This window comes from Nothobranchius furzeri, chromosome 5, assembly GCF_043380555.1.
Source record: "Nothobranchius furzeri strain GRZ-AD chromosome 5, NfurGRZ-RIMD1, whole genome shotgun sequence".
NCBI lineage: Eukaryota > Metazoa > Chordata > Actinopteri > Cyprinodontiformes > Nothobranchiidae > Nothobranchius > Nothobranchius furzeri.
The window spans coordinates 10128657-10154842 of NC_091745.1; the positions used below are offsets into that span (position 1 = coordinate 10128657).

The following is a 26186-nucleotide window of genomic DNA, read 5'->3' on the forward strand; positions in this document are numbered from 1 at the left end:
TGTTTAATACACAGCGTAGCATAGTTTTGACCTTGAAATGTTGACTGTGTGACGGCGAAACTGTCAGCATTTCAAGCTAAAATTATGCTACACTGTGTATTAAGCAAGAAAAAACCAATGGAGATTTAAACGAAACACAGAAAGAACACACCAAGAAGGGTTTGTGTCACTAATTTTTACATACCACCCACCTCTTGTCAAAAGCCTTTTTGTCCATGTATGGATGCTGTTAGGCCAAGATGTTCTGCTGGACCCATTCGTTTACACCGCTGCCTCCCGGATAACTCCACATCTGAGAGTGTTGCTAGTATATTAGCTCATTATTCTTGGACATAGGACCTTTCTCAGCAGCAAAATATACAGTCAGGTCCATAAATATTGGGACATTGACACAATGCTAACATTTTTGGCTATACACCACTACAATGTATATCAAATGAAACAAACAAGATGTGCTTTAACTGCAGACTGTCAGCTATTATTTGAGGGTATTTACATCCAAATTAGGTGAACGGTGTAGGAATTACAACAGTTTTCATATGTGCCTCCCACTTGTTAAGGGACCAAAAGTAACGGGACAGACTTAGAACCATAAATCAAACTTATACATTTCAATACTTGGTTGCAAATCCTTTGCAGTCAATTACAGCCTGAAGTCTGGAACACATAGACATCACCAGACGTTGAGTTTCATCCCTGGTGATGCTCTGCCAGGCCTCTACTGCAACAGTCTTCAGTTCCTGCTTGTTTTTGAGGCATTTTCCCTTCAATTTTGTCTTCAGCAAGTGAAATGCATGCTCAATCGGATTCAGGTCAGGTGATTGACTTGGCCATTGCAAAACAGTCCACTTCTTTACCTTCAAAAACTCTTTGGTTGCTTTTGCAGTATGCTTTGGTTCATTGTCCATCTGCACTGTGAAGCACCGTCCAATGAGTTCTGAGGAATTTGGCTGAATATGAGCAGATAATATTGCCCAAAACACTTCAGAATTCATTGTGCTGCTTTTGTCAGCAGTCAAATCATCAATAAATACAAGCAAATCAGTTCCACTGGCAGCCATACATTCCCATGCCATGACACTTCCAGCACCATGCTTCACTGATGAGGTGGTATGCTTAGGATCATGAGCAGTTCCTTTCCGTCTCCATACCCTTGTCTTCCCATCACTCTGGTACAAGTTGATCTTGGTCTCATCTGCCCATAGGATGTTGTTCCAGAACTGTGAAGGCTTTTTTAGATGTTGTTTGGCAAACTCTAATCTGCCTGGTGGCGCAGTTGTTAGCACGGTTGCCTCGTAGCACGAAGGTTGCAGGTTCGAAACTTGGCTGTGGCCTTTCTGCGTGGAGTTGCGTGTTCTCCCCATGCATTTGTGGGTTTCCTCTGGGTACTCCGGTTTCCCCCACAGATCACAACATGCCCTATAGGTTATAGATTGTAAGTCGCTTTGGATAAAAGCGTCTGCTAAATAAATAAACATAAACATAATCTGGCCTTCCTGTTTTTGGGGCCAATGGTTTACATCTTGTGGTGAACACTGTATTCACACTGGTGGAGTCTTCTCTTGATTGTTGACTTTGACACAGATACACCTACCTCCTGGAGAGTGTTCTTGTTCTGACCAACTGTTGAGAAGGGTGTTTTCTTCACCAGGGAAAGGATTCTTCGGTCATCCTCCACAGTTGTTTTCCGTGGTCTTCCGGGTCTTTTGGTGTTGCTGAGCTCACCTGTGTGTTCCTTCTTTTTGAGAATGTTCCAAACTGTTGTTTTGGCCACGCCTAATGTTTTCGCTATCTCTCTGGTAGGTTTCGTTTGTTTTTTCAGCCTAATGATGGCTTGCTTCACTGATTGTGACAGCTCTTTGGATCTCATCTTGACAGTTGACAGCAACAGATTCCAAATGCAAATAGGACACTTGAAATGAACTCTGGACCTCATTGTAATTGGGATAATGAGGGAATAACACACACCTGGCCAGGGAACAGCTGAGAAGCCAATTGTCCCATTACTTTTGGTCCCTTGAACAGTGGGAGGCACATATGCAAACTGTTGTAATTCCTACACCGTTCACCTGATTTGGATGAAATACCCTCAAATAAAAGCTGTCAGTCTGCAGTTAAAGCACATCTTGTTTGTTCCATTTGATATCCATTGTGGTGGTGTATAGAGCCAAAAAAGTTAGCATTGTGTTGATGTCCCAGTATTTATGGACCTGACTGTATGAAACAAATACACGCACCCCTGATCTGCTCCACATTGTCAAAAATCCAGAACTGCACTGCTCTGGGTGGCTGCATGTTGGAGTAGCTCTGTTGACTATATGTAAGTTTTGCCTGTTCTTGGACATTTTTTCTTTTAGTTTCTCAAGAAAAACGGTATATTTTTGGATATTTTACTTTTCTGTTTCTGGTGCTGTGAAGCTTGGAGGATTTTTACTGCTATTTTTTCACTTTTAGAACATTTGTTATGATGCGTAACCATGGCAACAAGCTGGTTTACAATCGGGAGCAGCTGATTAACATTGGAAAGGCTGAAATAATACCTCAACTGAAGCCACAAATCCCAAATGAGCTAAAACGCAAGAAGCGCGGGTGCAGAGCGGGAGCAAAACGGAGACAGAGAAAGAGGAAATTCAAACCATCTCTTCCATCGATCACAATGGGCAATGTGAGATCACTGGCCAACAAGATGGATGAACTCCAAGCCCTTTCAAGGACTCAGCCAGAGTATCAGCAGTGCAGTGTTATGTGTTTCACTGAGACGTGGCTGCAGGACCATATCCCCGATTCCAGCGTCTTTCTGCCAGGATTCCTGACTGTACGAGCAGACAGAGATCTGAAGAGGAGCGGGAAAAGAAAAGGAGGTGGAGTGGCAGTGCTTGTCAACAACAGATGGTGTCATCCAGGTCATGTTTCAGTGAAATGCCATCTTTGCAGCCCAGATGTTGAACTCTTGGCAGTAAGTTGTCGCCCATATTATTTGCCAAGACAGTTCACCAGTGTTGTCTTGGCAACCATTTATATTCCACCTTCAGCCATTGCTGAAAATGCATGTGATGCCATCAGTTCTGTTGTCGCTAAGCTACAAACCCAGCACCCCAATACATTTGTAGCTATATCTGGTGATTTTAATCATGCCTCGCTCTCTGCTACACTTCCAACATTTCAACAGTTTGTCAGCTGCTCCACCAGAGAAAACAAGACATTGGATTTGTGTTATGCAAATGTAAAGAATGCATACATGTTCAAAACAAGACCTCCTCTGGGACAATCAGATCACAAACTTGTTTTTCTCTGCTCAGAATACAAACCACTTGTTCAGAGGCAACCTGTGACAAGAAGAACTGTGAGAAAATAGTCACAGGAAACTTAAGAAGCCCTGCAGGGTTGTTTAGAGACCACATATTGGATAACTCTCTGGCAAGGATATGAAGAGGACATCAGTGCCATGACTGGATGTGTCACTGACTATATAAACTTCTGTGTGGATAACACCATACCCACCAGAACAGTGAGATGCTTCACTAATAACAAACCCTGGATCACCAGTGAACTGAAGAATCTGCTAAATGAGAAAAAGAGCCTTCAAGGAGGGAGACAGGGAATTATTGAGGAGTATACAGAAGCAACTGAAGATCAAGATCAGAGACAGCAAGGAGGCATACAGGAAGAAGCTAGAGAACAAACTACAGAGGAACAATATAAGAGATGTCTGTTCAGGGATGAAGAAGATCACAGGCTTCAAGCAGAGGAAGGATTGCACAGATGGCAGCCTGGACCAGGGGCGGATTTAGGACTGAAGAAGATCCGGGGCTTAACACACACGCGCGCGCACACACACGCGCGCGCACGCGCACACACACGCATGCGCGCACACACGTGACACGCACTAGTCAACATCATATATATTTGTCTTGTACCACATAATGTTTAATCTGAAGCTACATATTCAGCATATTCAGGGCAGAGTATTGTTAGTGTTTAGTGTGAGATGATAGTGAATATTCCCTTTCTTTCTCCAACAACTTTACCTGATAGTAAGCTAACTTTAGGCAAACCAGCAGCACAACAAATATTTTCAAATAAGACTCACAAACCTGAGTCAACACCAGTCTCATCAGAGCTGGGGTTCTGTCGTTGTACTTTTGGTCTAAAAAAACGTCCTTATATCCATCTTCACTCATGCGTTTCAGACAGAGACTGCAGAAGCCAGCTGCTGAAGGGCTTCTCTTCAGTCTCAGGTAAACTGTATACTGACTAAGTAGCCTAGTGGTAGAGTGTCTGCCCTGAGATCGGGAGATCAGGGGTTCGACTCCTGGTCGGGTCATACCAAAGATTTTGAGAAAAATGGGACCCAATGCCTCCCTGCTTGACACTCAGCATTGGATTGGGGTTGGATTGGGGGGTTAAACCACCCGAGCGCGGCGTGTCTGCAACTCAGGGGATGGGTCAAAATCGGAGAATAAATTTCACCACACACCTGTGTGTGTGACGACTAAATGGGACTTTACAAAACTACTGCCAGCTGCGCCCTCTCTGTGTGACTTTGGTACTGCATGTTACTTCCGCGATTTAGATCCGGGGCTTATCATGAAAGATCCGGGGCTTCAGCCCAAGTAGCCGGGCCTAACGCCGCCCCTGGCCTGGACACAGCCAATGAACTGAACAAGTTCTTCAATAGGTTCAGTTCAGGAACAAGCCCAGCATCCTCCTCGCCTGTCCCCAGCCAATCAGACATTGCATCATCCTCTGATCCAACATTTTCCTGTCACATGCCAGCTCTTTTGTCCTCTAACACAGTCATGGACTCTTCTGGTTCGATAAATCTGTCTTCAACCAAGTCAGGAGATGCTGCTGCCCCATTTACCTCCCCCTGCCACCTATCTGTCTCTAGAAGTCAGGTGAAGAGGCAGCTGGAGAGACTGAACAGGAAGAAGGCTGCAGGTCCAGATGGTGTCAGCCCCAGAGTACTGAAGACCTGTGCAGAGCAGCTCTGTGGGATTCTGCAGCACCTCTTCAACCTCAGCCTGGCCCAGGAGAAGGTTCCAGTCCTGTGGAAGACATCCTGCCTTGTTCCAGTTCCAAAGAAAACTCGCCCATCAGTCAATGACGACTACAGACCGGTTTCCCTGGCATCCCACATTATGAAGGTCCTGGAGAGACTCCTGTTGGTCTACCTGAATAAGCAAACTAGAACATATCAGGACCCGCTGCAGTTTGCTTATCGCCATGGAGTTGGAGTTGAAGATGCCATCGTCCAGCTGCTTCAACCAACCCACTGTCATCTGGACAAAGCAGGCAGCACTGTGAGGGCCATGTTCTTTGATTGCTCCAGTGCATTTAACACAATCCAGCCTGATGTACTTTGACAGAAACTCCAGAAGACACAGGTGGGAGCCTCAACTATCTCCTGGATTAAAGACTACCTTACAAACAGACCACAGTTTGTGAGGCTGAAGAACTGCACATCAAACCAGGCGATCAGTAACATTGGAGCACCACAGGGGACTGAACTCTCACCATTCCTTTTCACCCTGTACACCTCAGACTTCCAGTACAAATCAGAGACCTGTCATCTACAGAAATGCTCAGATGACTCTGCAGTTGTCGGGTGTATCAGAGATGGACAGGAAGCTGAGTACAGAGAGCTGGTGGAGAGCTTTGTTGCATGGTGTGGAAACAATCATCTGACCTTGATCATGAACAAAACAAAGAAGATGATTTTAGACTTCAGAAGAAACAGGGTGGAGTCAAACACTGTTTCCATCATGGGAGAAGAAGTGGAGGTGGTTGAGGAATACAAATACCTTGGAGTTCACCTGGACAACAGACTGGACTGGAGAAAGAACAGCCAAGCTGTTTACAAGAAGGAACACAGCAGACGGCACTTCTTGAGGACGCTTAGGTCCTTCAATGTCTGTAGCAAGACAAGTCTGTTGTTGAGAGTGTAATCTCTTCAGCCATCATCTGTTGGGGTAGTAGCATCAGAAGCAGGGACCTGAAAAGGCTCAACAGCCTAATAAAAAAGGCTGGTTCTGTTCTGGAGACGACTGTGGAACCACTGGAGGAGAAAATGCAAAGAAGGATTCTCCAGAGAATCAAGAAAATGATGGACAACCCTGAGCATTCTCTTCACAAGACTGTCCGACAACGGAAGAGTGTCTTCAGTCAGAGGCTTCTTCAGTTTGGCTGCAACACTGACCGCTACTGGAGATCCTTCCTGCCAACAGCCATTGTAATATACAATAACTCTTTGATGACTTGATTATTATTATTATTCTGAGCTACTACAGCAATCAATTTCCCTCTGGGATTAATAAAGTATTTTTGAATTGAATTGAAATCTGCTCTTCCACATAAATACTGCCACCCCTTTAGCCGTTTTTACAAAACAGTGCCGTCAATTTGCTGCAATGTTGTAGTAGCATCAGGGAGCCTTAGGTCATTTACAAGTGGTCAGACCATGGCGGTAATGTGGCGCAATCACGTCCTTTTTATAAAAGATTACATGATAGCAGCATATAGGGTGTATGGGGCGGTCTCTGCACTGCCTCACACTTCTGTTTATCTTGGACATAACTTGCTTTTTATTGCGATCAAAGCCATGCTTGTTAAGTTTTAATTGACAAGCTGCTCCTAAAGATGTCTGTCCTCCACATTCCCCGAGCTGGAGATCTGAGCTCCAACTCTAACTGAGGGAAGCTTCTAGAGGGCCGTAGCATTTCAGTTTGCCATCTCAGCTGATTTTGTTCAAATAGCAAAACTTACGGCCATATTTACTTTCATTATCAATATAGTTGTCGGAGCTCAGCAGTAACTTCCCACGTCATCATGAGACCTCCCTCTGTTGCACCAAGCCACAATCACCATTTATAACACAGACAATTACTGCAATATTACTACCAAGCAAGGCAGAACAAATGCCACAAAATTCGAGCATTATCATGCTGGCATGGCGCGTTTATAAGACACATCGTATTACGCTGATTTGCCGGCGCGGTGTGTCTTGTAAAAAGGGCTAATTGCTTTGTCTTCCTTTAGCTAGGCCTGTTTTGTATTCTAGCTGCCTCATATTGTTGCTGACCTTACCTAGGAAAAGGGATGAAAAAATATCCCCTCAGACCAGATCTGGGTATCTAGAGTCCAACAAGTGGTGCTTAGTTTCTTCCTGTTTGAACATTTTTAGTAGATGCAAAAACAAGTTTGAGATCAGCGGAGTGACTCAGACCCATAGGCACCCATGCACAATCCCCATTTTTTTGTATAGGGCTACCTCCTGAATGCATTGCAACGTTATGTCAGGATCTATCTTTAACTTCTGTGAAGTACCCTATCCCTGAACCAAACACTAACCACGTGGAAAGATGTTTTTTTCTGGTTCTGAGTGTTTTTAGAGGCAGTAGACGCCCACATGGCAGCACAAAAGATGTAAAAGAGTCAGATTTGCATAATATTTCCCTATAAAAATATCAATAGTAGGCTCTTTGAATAACACTTTTGCGGTTAAAATATGTTTTGTAAAGATTAAAATAAAGATTTGTTCTCCTCTGATAGGAACTGCCTGAAATAGAAAGCTCCCATGATTATATTTACACAAACACATTATATACCATTGTTTTCATTTAACATAAACAAATGTATTATTTCATCAATTCCAATTTAGTGTTACAAATAAACAGAGATGCTCTTCCTCCAGCTTAGTTTTGCATTTACATTTTCCTCATATAGTCTCAAACAAAGCATCTGGGTATCATAAACAAGCCCTAAATTTGCATGTGTTTTGCACTCTAACTTCACCATATGTGGCTGTCTTGTGACTGAAAGCGGCTGCGGTGAGATCTTGCTTCCTCACACCAGGAGAAACCGTGATATCGAGAGCCGGCTGTGACTCAGCGTGTCTGGAAAAACTGACAGCGCAAACAGAGGCTCTCCTGAAAAGGCCTGGCAACATGGTGAACTTGTTATCTGCACAGTGCTGATGTCATGAACACACGTTTGGATGAAAGTGAGCATTTCTCTGTAGTTCAGCAGGGAGTGTTTGTCTGATTGTCAGTGATGTTTGCTTTATGTTCTGTCGTGTTTCTGTTGGACGGCTAAAAGCCAACAGCAGCTATCTGTCTCAGTGGTGTTCTCTGCTTTCAGACCACACACAACGTCCACCGTAAGTCTCCTCCAGCCTTCCAGCATCATCAGTCCAGCTGGGATTTCTTTTTATTTAAGGTCCAGCTTTTAAAAACACCGTCTTCTGGTCTCTCAATACAACTTTTCAAATTAATTTAGGGTTTTTAATTTTCTAGGGAGAAAATTCTTGATTCAATAATTTTACTAAACAATCTGACGGTGGATTTTTACAGTGTTTAAAAAACTAAAACAAAGCATTCTTGATTATGTTGATTTAAGTAGGAAAATAGACTAAATATTTGTTTCTTCGTGGATTTTACCTTTACAATACCTTTTGGTGTGTAGCTATTGTCTTTTCTGTTGTCTAGAAAAAAAATCAGGATTAATCAGACTTAAACAGAGTAAATCTCTAAAATTATTTATTGAATCAACAAACTAAGACAGAAATGTATTCATTTTCTACTATCACACATTTTGTACATCTGCTAAAAATCTTTTTAAATACAATTTAAAAAGTGTTAGTTTGACAAACTTAAACAGAATAAAATGTGTTTATTGGTTCATTTGCCTTAATTCCATATATTTTCCATATTCTGCATTTTAATGTAGAGCCTTTATAATTCATCGTGCTTCATATAAACAGTATTTTAGTTGTATAAAACAAAGGAGTAATAAGAGTTTTTTTGATTTACAAGCTTTGTCTCTGGACAGAATTAGTGATAATGAAAGTCCATTTAGGTTTATTTGTTTAAAAAAACTTGCCTTGGTTTTATTTTGGCTTTTGAGTGTTTTCAATTTTTGATGACTTTTGAGAAAATATTGCCTCCATCAGCAGATAACTCTGGAAATAATTTCACATGAAAAACTGCAAAATCAACAAGGATAGACAGAGCTGGTTAACTGTAATTTTATGTTTATGTTTATTCATTTAGGAGACGCTTTCATCCAAAGCGACTTACAATTTATATACTATAAATATGAGTAAAATATATATATGCACACACACACACACACACACACACACACACACACACACACACACACACACACACACCAAAAAACAGTGCTGAATTTTCTTTAGTAATAGACTTTAATTAGAAACTCGATTAGTGGAATAATTTCAGTGATTTAGCTAAAAATAGCAGTCACAAGCTGCTGCTTCAGGCAGCCTGATAAAAAGTGTGAGGCTGCCTGTGAATTGTGTGTGTGTGTGTGTGTGTGTGTGTGTGTGTGTGTGTGTGTGTGTGTGTGTGTGTGTGTGTGTGTGTGTGTGTGTGTGTGTGTGTGTGTGTGTGTGTGTGTGTGTGTGTGTGTGTGTGCGTGTGTGTGTGTGTGCGGGGGGAATCACAGATTGTCTGTGAAGCTGTCTGTGGGAGTGGAGAGGGGTCCTGGTGAGATGAGGTTATGAAAGCGAGAGAGAAAAGGGGCTGGCTGCTGTGAGGCTATCGAGCGGCGTTTGGTTGGCTTGATGCTGTCGATGGCCTTGGCCTCTGTCGCTAATGGAAATGAAGGTCAGCTTCTGTTTGTGCACTCTGGGTTCATCCTGCTGGAGTGTATTCGCAGCTGCACCTTGGTGAAAAGTTCTGTTCAAGCAGCTAAATCAGCTGGCATATGAGTTTATGGTCCATAGACTGGTGCAGGCTGCTTCGTGTCTTCCCTTTATTTAGATTTTGATGCCAGTTGTGGTTGATCCTTCTTCATGTTAGTTTGTCTTCATGAATCCTAAAGGAACAAGCTCAACAGGGACCTTGTCAAAGAACCTTTAAAAGCCCGTCTGAAAAATAGTGTGTTTATGTAGCGCCCCCTGGCTTTCAAAGAGGTCACTACAGGTACAAATCTACACCAGTATTTTCAGTTGAGCGGGATTCGGTTATTGCAAGTGAACCTTTATAATTTATTGTTTCTCTCCTTGAATCTGTGCCAGTTTAAATCCAACTTCTTATCTTTTACTCTTTTTTTGTTTAGAATGTGAGTTATGTGGTAGCTCTCTCTGTTAACAGGGGATTCTTCTAAAGCATACACACACAAATTATTTCATTCATTTGTATAGAGGATGCCAGTGGGGTGATCCTCCCAGTTATTGAGGCTAAACATAGCATTGTTTCTGGGTTATTAACTGTAACAGCCAGCTATTGATGGGACATTGATTGTAACACAGCCCATGTGAAAACACACGTAAATGTTTACAGAACTTTTTCCAGTGCCGATCACAAATCAGACACCAGAAACTTGGATTAAAGTGAACGATGAGACATTTAGTTGTCCTTTAATTGGGTTTATTGATATTTGTGGTGCAGCCGGTTGTTATGAAACACCAACAGATGATGCTTACAGTACACGGTCGCTCACAGAGCCACAGGATCATTTTTTATGTGTTTGAAAGAGGACCTTTTGGCAAGGGCAGGGCTACAGGCAGTGAGGAAGACCGAGGGAGCAGAAGGGAGGAAGACAAAGTCCGATGGACAGAGATCACCTTATCCCACACTCTTTTTTACTGGTTTTCTTCCACCTTTCACGCTGTGATTTGCGTCATCATGAGCATCAAGCAGAAACTTCACCCTGTGAGTTTTTGTGAGCCTTTTTGTGCTTTTACGCTTCCTGGTGCTCTCCTGAAAATCTCTGTTGCAACTTTCTGTATAGTTTTTCCTGTTTTCTGACCTTTTTTGTTCTTGTTTTTTTTCCTTCTTCTCCTCTCATACGATTAATTTTCTTGAGAAATATCTGCCTCATTTAGTTGAAGCTGCACCCTAATTTTAGCAACCCGATACAGCTTTTGAAAATAATGTTGAAAAAAATATTTAGTTTATTTATATACTTGGTCTTTTAATATTGTTTTATGTTTACTGAGCATTTAAATGAGGAACTGTAGGTTTAGAGTATTGAAATGGTAAAGTAAATCACAGGCTAAGGCAATATATATATAATTTTATTATGTTTTTTTTAACTCTTTGCAGGTCACATTTAAACCTAACAAAAATCCACTCGATATAGGTGTTATATAGAAATTTATCGATGTGTTTTTACTGTATTAGTTACAATGTAAATGCTTCTTGACAATGAACATTTTTATAATTTATATCTTATTTGTTGAAGCTGACGTCATTCCTTTCATTGCACCAGTGACTGCAGACGTTTAAAACGTGAACCCTTCCTGTGTCAAACTGAGCCGTTGCATGCAAACCAACAGTGCTGTGTGTTCTCTGGTCGCCATAATGAAACCGTCTGGTGGACGTCGTCGAGCCTTTGCATGCATGCTTACATTGTTTTTTCACATCAGTCGGGATGAAACCTCAGGCTGTTACAGAAACTATGAATTCTGCATCTTCCTACAAGGTTCGGGAGCAAATTTACTAAGCAGGAGCAGATATGCATACACATATCCCTCTGGAAGAGCATTTTTAGTAACTTAGTAGATGGACTTTCTCCTTGAGAATCTATTTCAAACAACAGTTTTGAACTTTTTTTTTTACTTTCAAAAGATGATGAGGGTAAAAATCCTGCAACAATTTATTGTGAATACTCTTGCAGCTCAATTAGAAGTTACCTAAGCATGTTTATTCATTCTTGATCAAAATAAAGCTCCCATAAATCATGAGAAAGGGTTTCTGCTCTCTGAGGCGATGAAGGCACCTGCTGTTTAATTGTGAAGCTAAAAAGCTGCTTGGAGAGTGGATTTTTGGCCATTTTCAGTTCAGACTTTTCTGTTTAACACAAATGGACCCAATCACTTCTCTACATGGAACCAAGTTGATGCCAGCACTTATACTTAGGTGCACAATTGACCAGAGCCCTGGTGAGAAACACCACGTGCTCTGCACAAAGTGGGGGTCACGGTGCAGAAGCAGACGCTTTAAAAGAGCAGTGAGTTGTTTTTTTAATCCACAGGAAGATTTTTTTTTTCTGCATGAAGGAGATACACGAGAGGAGATGTTTGCAGCGAGTGTGCTGCTGTGATCCACACCAGGATGAGAGCCTGGACATGGAGGCTCTGGTTGTTGTACCGGTCAGTTCCACTCACCGGTGATTAACCGAGTTTTGCTTGAATACAGGAACTGTTAAGAGTACTTGGCAGATCAGTCACAGAGGAGGAAAAACACCCGATAAGGATCCGTGTGTTTGGGTCTTTGGTGCTTTAAAACGAGTCAGACTGAAGAAGAGTTGGTGTTAAAATGTTGGTGTTAACCTGCTGTGACGTTTTCTGCAAATATGATTCATCTTTAGTAAAATGTGTTTTGTGTCAAAGCTGGAGTGTCTCCTGAACACTGAGCTTTATTTGGTGTGCAGTTTTACTTTTTTGTAGCATTTTTATTTTATAGAACCTCACAAACAACATTGTTTTGTTCATTTTTTTAATTAACTAATTAATTAGTATTATTTAAATTATTTAGAAACTTAAATTTAATTTTAAAAATGTGTTTTCCTGAAGCAACGCATCTAAATGGAACAAAATAAATATTATAGTGTAAGACGCAAACACAAGAAAAGGCAATATTGATACTAAATATGTTTTATTGCACGGGAAATAAAGTGTCTTTTCATGATGGAGTTGATTTGCTCCTAGCTTCATAAAACAATCATGCTGAACAGCTGCTGGTGTCAAATATTGTGTTTTCATGGGAAAATGTGTGTTCCAATGTGACCAAATACTGACCTCTGTATTTAGTTTAAAATGAGATTGCTCCTACAATACGGAGTGCCTCATTAGTGATTTTAATACGGATTTATTACAAATGTGAGGATAAAATAAAGCATCAGAGTAATTTTAGACAACTCAGCAAACAACACGGAGAAAACAAAACTGAAGAAACTCTTAAAAAACATGGATTCATTTATAAACCAGCTCTTACAGTCCATTTATATTTAATCTCTTTACTATAACCCAAAATCTGAGCAGTAGAAATTGAACTGGGATGGGTAAATGTTGTATGTTCAGTTTCTATTAATCGATTTATTTGTTCATTCATTCATTTATTTCAAACATTTCCGCCTTTTGACCCCCATCCTTAGGTGTTATCTCTTGGTGCTGACGTTCTACCAGAATACAAACTCCAGGCTCCACGCATCCACAGATGGACCATCCTTCACTACAGCCCCTTCAAAGCAGTCTGGGACTGGGTCATCCTGCTGCTTGTCATCTACACGGCCATCTTCACTCCGTATTCCGCCGCCTTCCTCCTCAACGAGGCTGAAGACGAGCAGAGCTCCTGTGGCTACACATGCAACCCGCTCAACGTGGTGGACCTCGTGGTGGACGTCATGTTTATCGTCGACATCCTCATTAACTTCAGGACCACCTATGTCAACCACAACGACGAGGTGGTCAGCCACCCGGGTCACATCGCTCAGCACTACTTCAAGGGTTGGTTTCTCATCGACATAGTAGCTGCCATCCCGTTTGATCTTCTCATTTACCGCACCGGGTCACAGGAGGTGAGAAACTGAAACACAAGCAGGGTATGAGACTGAGCCCTAACTATCTACAGTAGTCAGAGTGATCTCGGTTTGTAGAATCGGTGAGACTTTTTCATGGAGGTTGCAAACCATCAGCTGTTCAGACTGTTAAAAATACAATAAGCTTCAGTAGCACCATAAACATTGTTTATTTGAGGAAAATAAGGAAGTAACTCTTTTCTCTCAACAGCAACAAATACATTATTTGCTTAAACCTTTAGAGGAGGTTTTATTGTCAAAGATGTGGAAAATGAGCCAAATAATGGTGTCTGTTGTGATTATCATTCAGCTTAACTCTTCCATAAGATTTTCTCCCTTTTTCTGCAACCTGAGATCATTCTGACAGCCTTCTGCTCCACACAGCCCTACTGACAAATAAAACATGTGATCTTAATATAGAAAGTCAAATAAACATCAGTGATCTTTATCTGGTTCACGGTATGAAAAATGTCCCTAAGGATATACAAAATTCATACCTCTTTCCTCAATGTTTCTCTTCATTTTTGGTGCTTTTATTTAAAGGTCTCTCTCGTTTGTTTTTGTTTTTTATTTGTTTTTTTATTTATTTATTTATTGCTTTTAATAAAACAGGAAACTGTTAAAGATATCCAGCCGGTATTCAGCTCGTTTTAGTGGTTTCTCTGGTCCAACACACTAGATTCAGTGGTTGAATCACCTGTGCAACTAAACATATTAATTTACTACTATTATTATGATTAGGTTGTTTATTCATATTATATACATATACATACATACATATATTGTGTCATATATATATATATATATATATATATATATAAGTCTTACTTATTCATTAGAAAATTAAAAAGATCGCCGACTCTGCATCTGTCGAGGTACATCCTCAAACACTTGCATATGTGCTGTGATGTATGTCTGTAGATTAGCGGATGCTGGTAATGGTTTTCAGCCACCCATGTCATGTAATCCAAACAGGTTCAAAAACAGGCAACTGAACTTCTTTGGTTTCTTGAAAACATTTTGTTTCTTATCTGAGGAGCTTTTTCAATTCTGGCCAGAGTATGGGAGTGTCAGTTTTCTAAACTGTAGCTGTCTGTCGTTGACCTAGACTGGAAAAGTAAAGGAGACCTCAGGTTTCACATGTCCAGCTCCTACAATGCTGCTCTAACCCTAATTCCGAAACTGTTTCAGTCTAGGTCACACCCTCCTGGATCTAAACAAAACAACCTTTCCCACACAATGGAGGCAAACAACTTCAACGACTCAGAGAGGAGGGGTATTCCTAGGTAGTTTCAGCTCGTTAAGCAACAATAGACAGCTACATTTTATAAGCCTGAACTTCCCATATTCCAGGAAAAATCAACTAAGCTCCTCAGACGAGAAGCGAGACGTCTTCAAGAAACCAAAGAAGTCCAGTTTCCGTCATCTGAACCCTTTTGGATTAGCGGATATCTAACGCTATTGGTCAATGCTGAACAGGGGCCAACCCAAACATTCATTTCTACAGGACGGGACGGGCTTAGCAACAAAAAAAAGGACATATAGCGTACATGACATCACAGTACAGGGTCAGACCATCACTTTTTCAGATTTCTAAAACATGCGAAATTCCTTAAAGGGGGAACATTCTGGATTGTAGCTTTAACTTTCTCTGGATGAACAATCAACATTTGCGAAAGCCTCACTTACATGGAAGTCTTTTTGGTATTCCACATCAGAAGCGTTGGTAAAAATAACGAGACTCTGTTCTGTCAGCAGACCGAACCTCAGACTCAAACCACTCTGATTGGGTTACTGAAGACAGCCAGATTGCTGCGGTTGGTGCGGGTGGCCAGGAAGTTGGACCGTTACTCAGAATACGGAGCAGCTGTACTTTTCCTGCTCATGTGCACGTTTGCGCTCATTGCCCACTGGCTGGCCTGTATCTGGTATGCCATCGGCAACATGGAGCGCACCGGCTCTGAGCGCATGGGCGGCATGAAGATCGGCTGGCTTGACAACCTGGCTGACCAGATCGGGAAGCACTACAACAGCAGTGACAGGATGTCGGGTCCTTCCATCCAAGACAAGTACGTCACAGCTTTATATTTTACCTTCAGCAGCCTGACCAGCGTGGGCTTTGGCAACGTCTCCCCCAACACCAACCCGGAGAAGATTTTCTCCATCTGCGTCATGCTCATTGGCTGTGAGTGGAATTCAAAAAGACCTTTTTCATGATCTGATGTGAACGGAAGAGTTCAGATCAAATCTCAGTCTAACTCTTGTTTCCTCCCGTCCCGTGGCTCATGCAGCTCTGATGTACGCCAGCATCTTTGGGAACGTGTCTGCCATCATTCAGAGGCTCTACTCTGGCACAGCCCGATATCACACTCAGATGCTGCGGGTCAAAGAGTTCATCCGCTTCCACCAGATCCCAGGAGGTCTGAGGCAACGGCTGGAGGAGTATTTCCAGCATGCCTGGTCCTACACCAACGGCATCGATATGAACGCTGTACGTCGCTTATTCTGAAGATTTTCTGCAAAAAAACTTTTAATAATGAGTTGTGCTGGTCTATGAGGAGGTTGTTGGTTCTAAACTGAATGTCTTCCCTCACACAAAGAGCACTCCCTTTGATTGCCATGTTCTCTGCTGCAGAAACGACCTGATTCCCCATCAGCAAGCTTTAATTTTCATTACTGTTTTAAAAATACTTTGCTTTTAGTTTAGCGGCGGAGCTTTAGACTGCACATGCTTTCCTTCTGCAGTTGGTGACCTCTTTACTTGTTAACAATGCGCATCCTGTTACAGCTCGGACCACGGCGGCTAATAGCGCTAGAGTGTGACGCAGCCAGACAGCAGCATAATAACCCACCAGTTCGATGTGAGAACAGATAATCCCGAATTGATGCCAGGCCTGAATTATTCCGACTGTTTGATCTCCTTCTTTCGTTCCAAGCTCTGTTTCCTGCACCTGTCAGATTCATTGGCATCCTCCACTTTTAGATTACTTGAATTTAAACCTGCAATACATGAAAGATTCATCATAAAATATATTTATGTATTTTTTATCCTGCAGGTTTTGAAGGGTTTCCCAGAGTGCCTACAAGCAGACATCTGCCTTCATTTGCACCGCAGCTTGCTGCAGAACTGCAAAGCTTTTCGAGGTGCTAACAAAGGCTGCCTGCGAGCCCTGGCCATGCGGTTTCGTACCACCCATGCGCCGCCGGGTGACACTCTGGTCCACAGTGGGGACATTCTCACCGCTCTCTACTTCATTTCCAGAGGTTCTATAGAGATTTTAAGAGATGACGTGGTGGTGGCCATACTTGGTGAGTTATGAAATATTTAGATTAGACTATTTAAAAAGGATGATTTTAAGTCACATTTAGCGTTGCTTTACAGCAATGACCAACAATAGCCTTTATATCGTGTTAACTCGCTCTTCTGTGCGTGTCGTGCTGCCAGAGGTCTTTGGGCACAGCTCCACTTTCATTCCACAACAGCATTGATCACCAATAGGGCCAGCGCTCAGATCCAGGCTGCATCGGTCACTTCTTTAACAGCAGCAGCGCCCGTGACGCCTGAGCTGCTGCAGAACAGGGCGGATGAGCCGCTTTGCCTTTTCTTTATCTGGAATCCCATCAGCTAAACTTACTACTTTAGGCTTTGCATTTAGTCGAGCTTTGTTCATTCTTGCTTTCCTGTTTTGCAGGGAAGAATGACATCTTTGGTGAACCCAACAGCCTGTATGGAAGGCCAGGGAAATCCAGCGCTGACGTCAGGGCTTTGACCTACTGTGACCTTCACAAGATCCTGAGGGATGACCTGCTAGAGGTGCTCGACATGTATCCTGACTTTGCTGACGTGTTCTGGAGCAATCTGGAGATTACCTTCAATTTAAGAGACGTGAGTGCCACCAGGGGGCGATGTTGGTCACAACATCCTCTTGTGATGAGTCCTGTTGGTAAACTAGAAATATGGAGTGATGGGCACTGTTGAGCATGAGATCTGTATGAATTACTGAAACTAATCTGTATCAGGCAGATAGAGTAAACCAGGCAACCCCAAGCAGGAACTCTGAATGTGGCTGCCGTCTGACGAGGCATCGAAGGAGCTCGCTGCGTCGCCGGAACAGGCCAGGTGAGTCCAGGGAGAGGCTTTCCACAGGTACCCTCTCCTCCATCGTGTCTTACGCATTCAGTCATGTGACATTGTCTGCACAGATGGAATGGATCATGAAGATCACCGTCTGAGCACAGCGGCAGGATGTCACTGGGGAGATCTCTGCAGTAGTGGAAGTGTTTGTTCACAGTCTAGTGATGAGGAAATAAAGCATGTGCAGCACAAGAAAGAGTTGTACGTTCATGGAGGCGACAGCAGGAACTACCAGCCTGCTGTGGTCAGCCTCCTGCCTCACAGTGGGCCCTCGGCTGGAGTGGGACAGACCGTGGAGCTCGGAGGTCCTCCATACTCAGGTACAGGCTGCTGATGGTTGTTTGATCATGTCTGATGAGTCTCCATAACAACTAGCATGGTCTTAATGATCGCATGTAGTAAACTGCATGTTCTTCCTTTGGCTGGATTTCAATTTCTGAAAAATAAAAAGTGAAAATATGAGTTCAAATTAATTAAAAATGAAAGAAAGTTATTTTAATTAGGAGCAGATAGGGTTGGTTTTCTACATAAGAACACTTGTTATTGAGCAGCGGCGGCTCCTGCCAGCATGTCGGGTCTGTATGGATACTGGGCAGATCGCAGGTCCAGCCAGCTGTCGGACAACCAGAGAGGACCGTCCACCGTCAGGTCCAGCTTCCAGCCTCTGGTCTGTGCCGAGGATCGTCCTAGAGAGCTGGAGTCGAGACTTGAGCTGCTTCAGTCTCAACTGAACAGGTATGTTGACAAACACTAAAGGCTTGTGTTGGGGAGAGAAGCCAGGGGGCACCCGGATTTGAACCGGGGACCTCTTGATCTGCAGTCAAATGCTCTACCACTGAGCTATACCCCCTCTGAAGACTAGAACAAAATAGACTTCATTGATCCCACAGTGGGGAAATTCACTAGTTACAGCAGCACCAATACTTATGAGAATAAATAATTATTTAGTTAATAAAGAATAGTGTTGTTTCTATTTTAAGAAGGTCAGTAATTGTTTTCTTAGGCTTTACATTAATTAATCTTGCCCTAATTATATTCATTTTGTTTTTATCTGCAACAATTGCATTGACTGGAGGTCCATAACATCACATAGCAGTTGTGCACCACATAAAATCACTCCGTGGGCCAAAAATGGCCCTTGGCCCCCACTTGGACACCACTGCTTTAAAGCAAACAGAATTTTTAATAAATAGATCTGAAAATTTTGGGAACGCAAGCACTGAAAACAACAACAAATCAGGACTTAACCTGAGAACATGTAAGTGCAACAGTGATTGTTAAAGACCTGCTTGACACAATCACAACACGGGCCTTATGAACTTGTAGTTACGATTCTGTCGCAGCATTTGGTCGAAGCTTGAGCTGCTTCAGTCTCAACTCAACAGGTATGTTGAAAAATGCTAAAAGCTTATGTTGGTGAGAGAAGCCAGGGGGCACCCGGATTTGAACCGGGGACCTCTTGATCTGCAGTCAAATGCTCTACCACTGAGCTATACCCCCTCCTGGTCATCCACCAGGGAGAGCTAGTTTTGTTGTTAACACTCCATGGCTTTGTGTACTTTGTGTTCCTTTGTCTGCAAGCTGCTTCCTGTTTCCGTGTGCTGGCCAGTGATGCAGCTGCTGGGAACTTTAATGGAGTTATTTCCATGAATGTTGGGATATGGGAATCTGAGGGAACATCTAACCTCGTAAAGGTCAAAGATAAAGCTGAAAATGAGGGGAAATGTCTCTGAATTCAATCATACATTCATTCTTTTTGCCTTTTGTTGTGATCATTTAATAGCATGTAGTTTAGCAGGAAACAGAGACACCTGGTGGACAGATAATAACCGTTCCAAAGACGATGTGTGTGTGTTTTTTAACAAACTCTTCACACCTCTTCTCCGATTTCTGTTTTTAACCAGGTTGGAGACCCGTATGACTGCAGATATCAACGTGATCCTGCAGCTCCTCCAGAGGCAAATGGCTCCTGTGCCTCCAGCCTACAGCACTCTGTCCCCCACGACTCACCTGTCTCACCCAACCACTCTGTACAGCTCAGGAGCCTCCACCCTCCACGCCATCCCCCCAGTCCAGATAGACAGCTCCGCCCCGCTGCTGCAGGTACCAGGATTGAGTCATCTCAAATCCTTCTGGGAATAAAACGTTTTTTTGGTTTTCTTTACTTATTTCTTTATGAGTAATTTAATCATTGTATTATGGATTAGGACATGTTTTGCATCAGTAAAGTCAAACATTTGAATGAAAATCTGGATTAATATATACCGAGTTACAGAAAACTAACTATAAAAATCTAAAATGGTCTTTTATTGTGTATTCTTAGAGCCCAGACTCTGACTTTAAGGATAAGTCCAAAGACTCCCAGTCCAGTGGTATCCAGCTGACTGTGGCGTTGGATGATGCCATGTCACCATTAGCTGACCCTCCACTTCTGTCCTCTGTGGATCTGACCTCTGCTCAGCTGTTGTCCTCTAATGCCCAAGAACCTCCTGGACTTCTAAGTGGAAACCAGCGCTTCCCCTCCCTCCCTGAGCACCTGGAGACCTCCACAGAAATGCAGGAGATCCAAAGGCACGTCTCTGATCCCATCCTGCCTGGCAGCTAGAACAGCATAGTCCTTTTAAAAAGCCATACGTGCTGCAGATTGTTGTGTTCCCATCCTCCGGCAAACCCCATTTCCTGCTGAGATGTTGCCGTAGCCCGCGGGACAATTAGCTCTCTGCATCACAGAGAGTTCAGAGTGCCTCAGCATTCCTTCAGGTCCTGTGCAATGAAGAGATTATTCCTGCCAACAGGGTCATAAAAACATTGTCAATCCCAAACTAACAGTACAGCACACTGACACAAAAGCAATCACTGGATCGGACACCAGAAATCACAAACTGCAACCCCAGACTCAGGATTAATAATAAACAGAATTTAAATGGAAATGTTTAATAAATATCTGCATTCACTTATTTTTCTATTTAAAAGTTGCACATTTAAGCTGGAGTAAATAAATAAACTGTAATAAATATTTTTATATTGTTAAAAATGTGCGGGATACATAAAACACCACGCACGTCATGAAAATAAAAACCGAGTGTTTGGTGTTCAGCGTTTCTGCAGCGTCTGTTGGCTGAAACACCAAATAAGAAACTGTTGGACGCACTGGGAAGGATGGAGGGTTTACGTACGGTGGGACTCGAAATTTTTCACTTTCATCTCACATTTCTCATTCTGTTCTGACATGAATCAAGTAAAATTTCATCATGAGAAAGTATTATAGTAAACCAGATCAAACTCCATATGCTCTGTACGTGTGGGTGTGGTTTTAGTTACGACAGCCTGTTCTGTTGGTCTGTTTTTCTCTGTTCTCAGAATTTAAATAAGGCTGATGTTCATCCGAAAGTGCCAGCGTAGACGGAGACAGTGTTCTTGTTTTTTTCATTTCAAACAGGCACTGAGTAAGGAGACAGATCTAAATGTTTTCTGTTCAGTTCAGATGATGTCACAGTTCCAACCACGGGGGCTGAATGTAAGGATTTTGCAAGCATTTACAATTCTGTACAATGTTTGTTAAAGCACAAATTCATGTATGTTTTTTTTAATAAAGACACCAAGAAGCATCTCGTACAGATCTTTCTAGGCACTTATTTCATGAGCCCTCAAGTCCATAATAAATGTATACTCAAGGTTTCTCATAAGAGCCTTTAAAGTTGGCACATTATATTCCACAAACAAAAAACTGATCAGTATATAGTTGTAATATAAATTTTAGACGATAAATAGTTAAGTTTTAAAAACTAGATTCTTGTGTTAATTATTTAATGTCAGTAACAAGTAGGGATGCAAGAAAAAATCGATATGGCAATATATCGTGTTTTTTCCCCCAGCGATATTATATCGATTTTCAAAAGCTGTGTTTTAATTTTTGGAGGAATTTACATGCAAACGTTTGTGTACTGTCTTTTCTTTTGGAGCAATTCATATGCTGACCGCTAGTTGGCAGCAGTGTGCAATGGGTTTTGCTTCCACCACTGAAATGTAAATCCCTCTGTTATGGTTCAGATACCTCATGTTAAACATGTTAAGTATCAGTTTGGACTGTTTATTGAATTTTCCTACAATAAATTCAGTCAAAAAAATCGCTAGTAGCGTCTGACTGAATGTATCGCAATATATCGTGATACATTGTTTCGTCTCCCCTGTATCGTGATACGTATCGTATCGCCAAAATTTCACCAATACACATTCCTAATAACAAGGTTGTATTACACATTACAGTGAACAATCTCAAAGTGCTAAAATCCATAAAACTGTTAAAAGTCTGAATAAAACCGGCTGAAAACAAGCAGGAGGACTTTAAGTGATCAATCAATTCACACCAACAATAACGTTAATTGATGGTTTGTTGACTTTCATCTAATAGACTTTCTGAGGGATGAACACCAGCTTGGTATCAACTTTTCCAGCTCTGCTGACAATTATTACAGTACCTGTACTTTACTTGGGAAATTTTCTTCAGGCCTACTTTTTACATTTACTGCACTACATGTTCTAAAAAGCTTGAAAAATAAAAGTACTTTAATTTACCTCCCCCTCCCGCCCCATCCAAAGGCAAACACTTCACACACAGCACATATTAAATTTTGTGTTTACTTTTTAAGTATGCTTGAAAACGCATTCATTTCTTTTACTTGAGTCAAAAAGTGTTGGATACATCCACTCTTATTTAAAAGTACTGTTTGACCCAGCTTGACCCAGCTGGATAGATGTGACCTTTGCCACAAATTAGAGAACCTTCATCATGTTACACCACGTCGGTGATGACATAACGATCACTGGTGCTATTCTGGTCAAACTGTTATACTTCCATAATTAATGGGTCTGCAAATGGAGGGAAGGTTGGAACCAAATATTTCAGTAATAGTCAAATTTAGCAGGAGCAGCAGGATTTTACAAATAGTCTTCAAAGAGCTGCAAAAGCAGGAAAAAACGTTTCCTTATACGCATTTATAAAGAGTTATGTTTATACTTACTTCATCCCTGCTTTGTGGATTATTACAAGATAATATTCATAAGTATTATTAGATTTTGATACAGAGTCCCAATCCAATACAATGCATTATATTAATTAAAAAAAGGTGGAAAACATCAAAATTGTCCTTTTAAATATTTTTTATTATTTATTATTTTATTTATTTGTAACTTAGAATAGAATAGAAAATTCTATCTGTCTGGCACTAAACAGTTACAGAAATTTGTATTTTAACAGGCTCAATTTCTTGTTTTCATGTCATTTGTTTAGCTGCCAAAAACATCACTCATTCAGGAAGAACAATGATTAGAAACATGTTCATATTACAAATATATTTGATAGTAGCCTCGTTACTCCTAGAGTTAGGGTCATTCAGATTGTCTCAACAGTATGGGGTTGTGTTGAGCAATAAGCATTACCATGACCACACCCATGTTGCCGCCAGCAGACTCGCTCTTTCCTGTACAGCACCTGTAGTGCTGGGTGTGTAAAAGAGTGACAAGACAGCAGCTCATACTGCAGCTCCAGGAGACTGCAAAAACCAACGGTGGCAACCACAGAAAGCCATCCAGTGTGATTAACGTACTGCCATCTTGGCTGTGCTGTCCGTAGACAGTTTCTCTTTATTTTTTAGTGTATCTTTCAGTGAGAGCAGGGTGTTTTGTTTTGAGCTGACAGACTAGAGAACTAAAAGGAGACAGGTTAACGTTAAAACTAAGCCATTGTCATTACTTCGTTCGTCTTCGTCTTCGTCTTCCTCCGCTTATCCGGGTCCGGGTCGCGGGGGCAGCATCCCAATTAGGGAGCTCCAGGCCGCCCTCTCCCCGGCCTTGTCCACCAGCTCCTCCGGCAGGACCCCAAGGCGTTCCCGGACCAGATTGGAGATGTAACCTCTCCAATGTGTCCTGGGTCGACCCGGGGGCCTTCTGCCGGCAGGACATGCCCGAAACACCTCCCCGGGGAGGCGTCCAGGAGGCATCCTGACCAGATGCCCAAACCACCTCAACTGGCTCCTTTCGATCCGGAGGAGCAGCGGTTCTACTCCGAGTCCCTCCCGAATGTCCGAGCTCCTCACCCTATCTCTAAGGCTGAGCCCGGCCACCCTACGGAGGAAACTCATTTCGGCCGCTTGTATCCGCGATCTCGTTCTTTCGGTCATTACCCAAAGCTCATGACCATAGGTGAGGATTGGGACGTAGATCGACCGGTAAATCGAGAGCCTGGCTTTCTGGCTCAGCTCCCTCTTCCCCACGACAGATCGGCTCAGCGTCCGCATCACTGCAGACGCCGAACCAATCCGCCTGTCGATCTCCCGATCCCTCCTACCCTCACTCGTGAACAAGACCCCGAGATACTTAAACTCCTCCACTTGAGGTAGGACCTCTCCCCCGACGCGGAGGTGGCAAGCCACCCTTTTCCGGTCGAGAACCATGGTCTCAGATTTGGAGGTGCTGATCCTCATCCCAGCCGCTTCACATTCGGCCGCGAACCTACCCAGCAAGAGCTGAAGGTCAGAGCTGGATGAAAACCACATTGCTCCTCCTCTATCTGAGATTCAACTATCGATCGGACCCTCCTCTCCAGTACCTTGGCGTAGACCTTTCCAGGGAGGCTGAGGAGTGTGATCCCCCTATAGTTGGAACACACCCTCAGGTCACCCTTCTTAAAGATGGGGACCACCACCCCGGTCTGCCACTCCCTAGGAACTGCCCCCGATGACCACGCAATGCTGTAGAGACGTGTCAACCATGACAGCCCTACAACATCCATAGCCTTGAGATACCCAGGACGAACCTCATCCACCCCCGGGGCTCCGCCGCTGTGTAGTTGTTTGACTACCTCAGCAACTTCTGCCCCCGAGATCGGACAGTCCATCCCCAGGCCTCCCAGCTCTGGTTCCTCCTCGGAATGCACATTGGTGGGATTGAGGAGCTCCTCAAAGTATTCCTTCCACCGTCCGACTATAGCCTCAGTTGACGTCAGCAGCTCCCCATCCCCACTGTAAACAGTGTGAGCGAGTTGCTGCCTTCCTCTCCTGAGGCGCCGGACAGTTTGCCAGAACCTCTTTGGAGCCGATCGATAGTCTTTCTCCATGGCCTCACCAAACTCCTCCCACGCCCGAGATTTTGCCTCGGCAACTGCCACTGCTGCACCCCGCTTGGCTATCCGGTACCTGTCTGCTGCCTCCGGAGACCCACAGACCAGCCACGCCCTGTAGGCCTCCTTCTTCAGCCTGACGGCTCCCCGAACCTCTGGTGTCCACCAGCGGGTACGGGGGTTGCCACCACGACTGGCACCGGCCACCTTACGACCACAGCTAGCAACAGCCGCCTCGACAATCGCAGAGTGGAACAAGGCCCACTCGGACTCAATGTCCCCCACTGCTCTCGGGACGTGGTCAAAGCTCTGCCGGAGGTGGGAGTTGAAGACCGTCTTGACAGGTTCTTCTGCCAGGCGTTCCCAGCAGACCCTCACTATGCGTTTGGGTCTGCCAGGTCTACGCGGCATGTTCCCTTGCCATCTGATCCAACTCACCACCAGGTGGTGATCAGTTGACAGCTCCGCCCCTCTCTTCACTCGGGTGTCCAAAACATACGGCCGCAGGTCAGATGATACGACTACAAAATCTATCATCGACCTGTGACCTAGGCTGCCCTGGTACCAAGTGTACCGGTGGGCATCCTTATGTTCGAACATGGTGTTCGTTATGGCCAAACTGCGGCTTGCACAGAAGTCCAATAACAAAAAACCGCTCGAGTTCAGATTAAGTGGGCCGTTCCTCCCAATCACACCCCTCCAGGTCAAGCTGTCATTGCCCACGTGAGCATTGAAGTCCCCCAGCAGGACAATGGAGTCCCCTGATGGAGCACTATCTAGCACTCGTCCCAGGGACTCCAAAAACGGTGGGTACTCTGAACTGATATTTGGCCCATAAGCACAAACAACAGTCAGGACCCGTTCCCCGACCCGAAGGCGCAAGGAAGCTACCCTCTTGTCCCCCGGGGTAAACCCCAACACACAGGCAGAGAGTCTCGGGGCTAACAAAAAGCCAACCCCAGCCCTCCGCCTCTCACCCGGAGCAACTCCAGCAAAGTAGAGTGTCCAACACCTCTCCAGGTCTCGGGTTCCAGAGCCAATGCAATGTATCGAGGTGAGTCCGACTATATCTAGCCGGTACCGCTCAACCTCTGCCACAAGCTCCGGCTCCTTCCCCGCCAGCGAGGTGACGTTCCATGTCCCAAAAACTAGTTTTCTTGTCCGGGGATTGGACCGCCAAGGCTCCCGCCTTGGTCTGCCACCCGATTCGCATTGCACCAGACCCTTCATGTTCCTCCTGCGGGTGGTGGGTCCACAGTTGGACGAGCCCATGTATCCGGTTCGGGCTGGGCCCGGCCGGGCCCCATGGGCGAAAGCCCGGCCACCAGGCGCTCGCTCACGGGCCCCAACCCCAGGCCTGGCTCCAGGGTGGGACCCCGGTAACCC

At 43.6% G+C, this 26186-nt stretch overlaps 1 protein-coding gene and 2 non-coding genes across 4 annotated transcripts in view; 1 reads left to right on the forward strand and 2 right to left on the reverse strand.

The window, feature by feature from the left end:
* kcnh6a (potassium voltage-gated channel, subfamily H (eag-related), member 6a) overlaps positions 1–20830 on the forward strand; it is a 33621-nt gene extending 12791 nt beyond the window's left edge. Inside the window, exons 7-16 of one of the 2 annotated variants that reach the window (XM_015948794.3) lie at positions 13126–13548; positions 15304–15733; positions 15840–16039; positions 16605–16857; positions 17241–17434; positions 17569–17668; positions 17752–18003; positions 18235–18418; positions 19588–19786; positions 20007–20830. In XM_015948794.3, the coding sequence (XP_015804280.1) occupies positions 13126–13548; positions 15304–15733; positions 15840–16039; positions 16605–16857; positions 17241–17434; positions 17569–17668; positions 17752–18003; positions 18235–18418; positions 19588–19786; positions 20007–20288 (2517 nt within the window). In that variant the 3' untranslated portion in view covers positions 20289–20830. The remainder of the gene's footprint in view (positions 1–13125; positions 13549–15303; positions 15734–15839; positions 16040–16604; positions 16858–17240; positions 17435–17568; positions 17669–17751; positions 18004–18234; positions 18419–19587; positions 19787–20006) is intronic. The other variant, XM_015948795.3, reaches the window with a different exon arrangement.
* On the reverse strand, positions 18462–18533 carry trnac-gca (transfer RNA cysteine (anticodon GCA)). Its single transcript has one exon. It is a non-coding gene; the product is annotated as a tRNA-Cys (tRNA).
* Positions 19112–19183, reverse strand: trnac-gca (transfer RNA cysteine (anticodon GCA)). Its single transcript has one exon. It is a non-coding gene; the product is annotated as a tRNA-Cys (tRNA).
* Positions 20831–26186: the final 5356 nt, after the last annotated feature.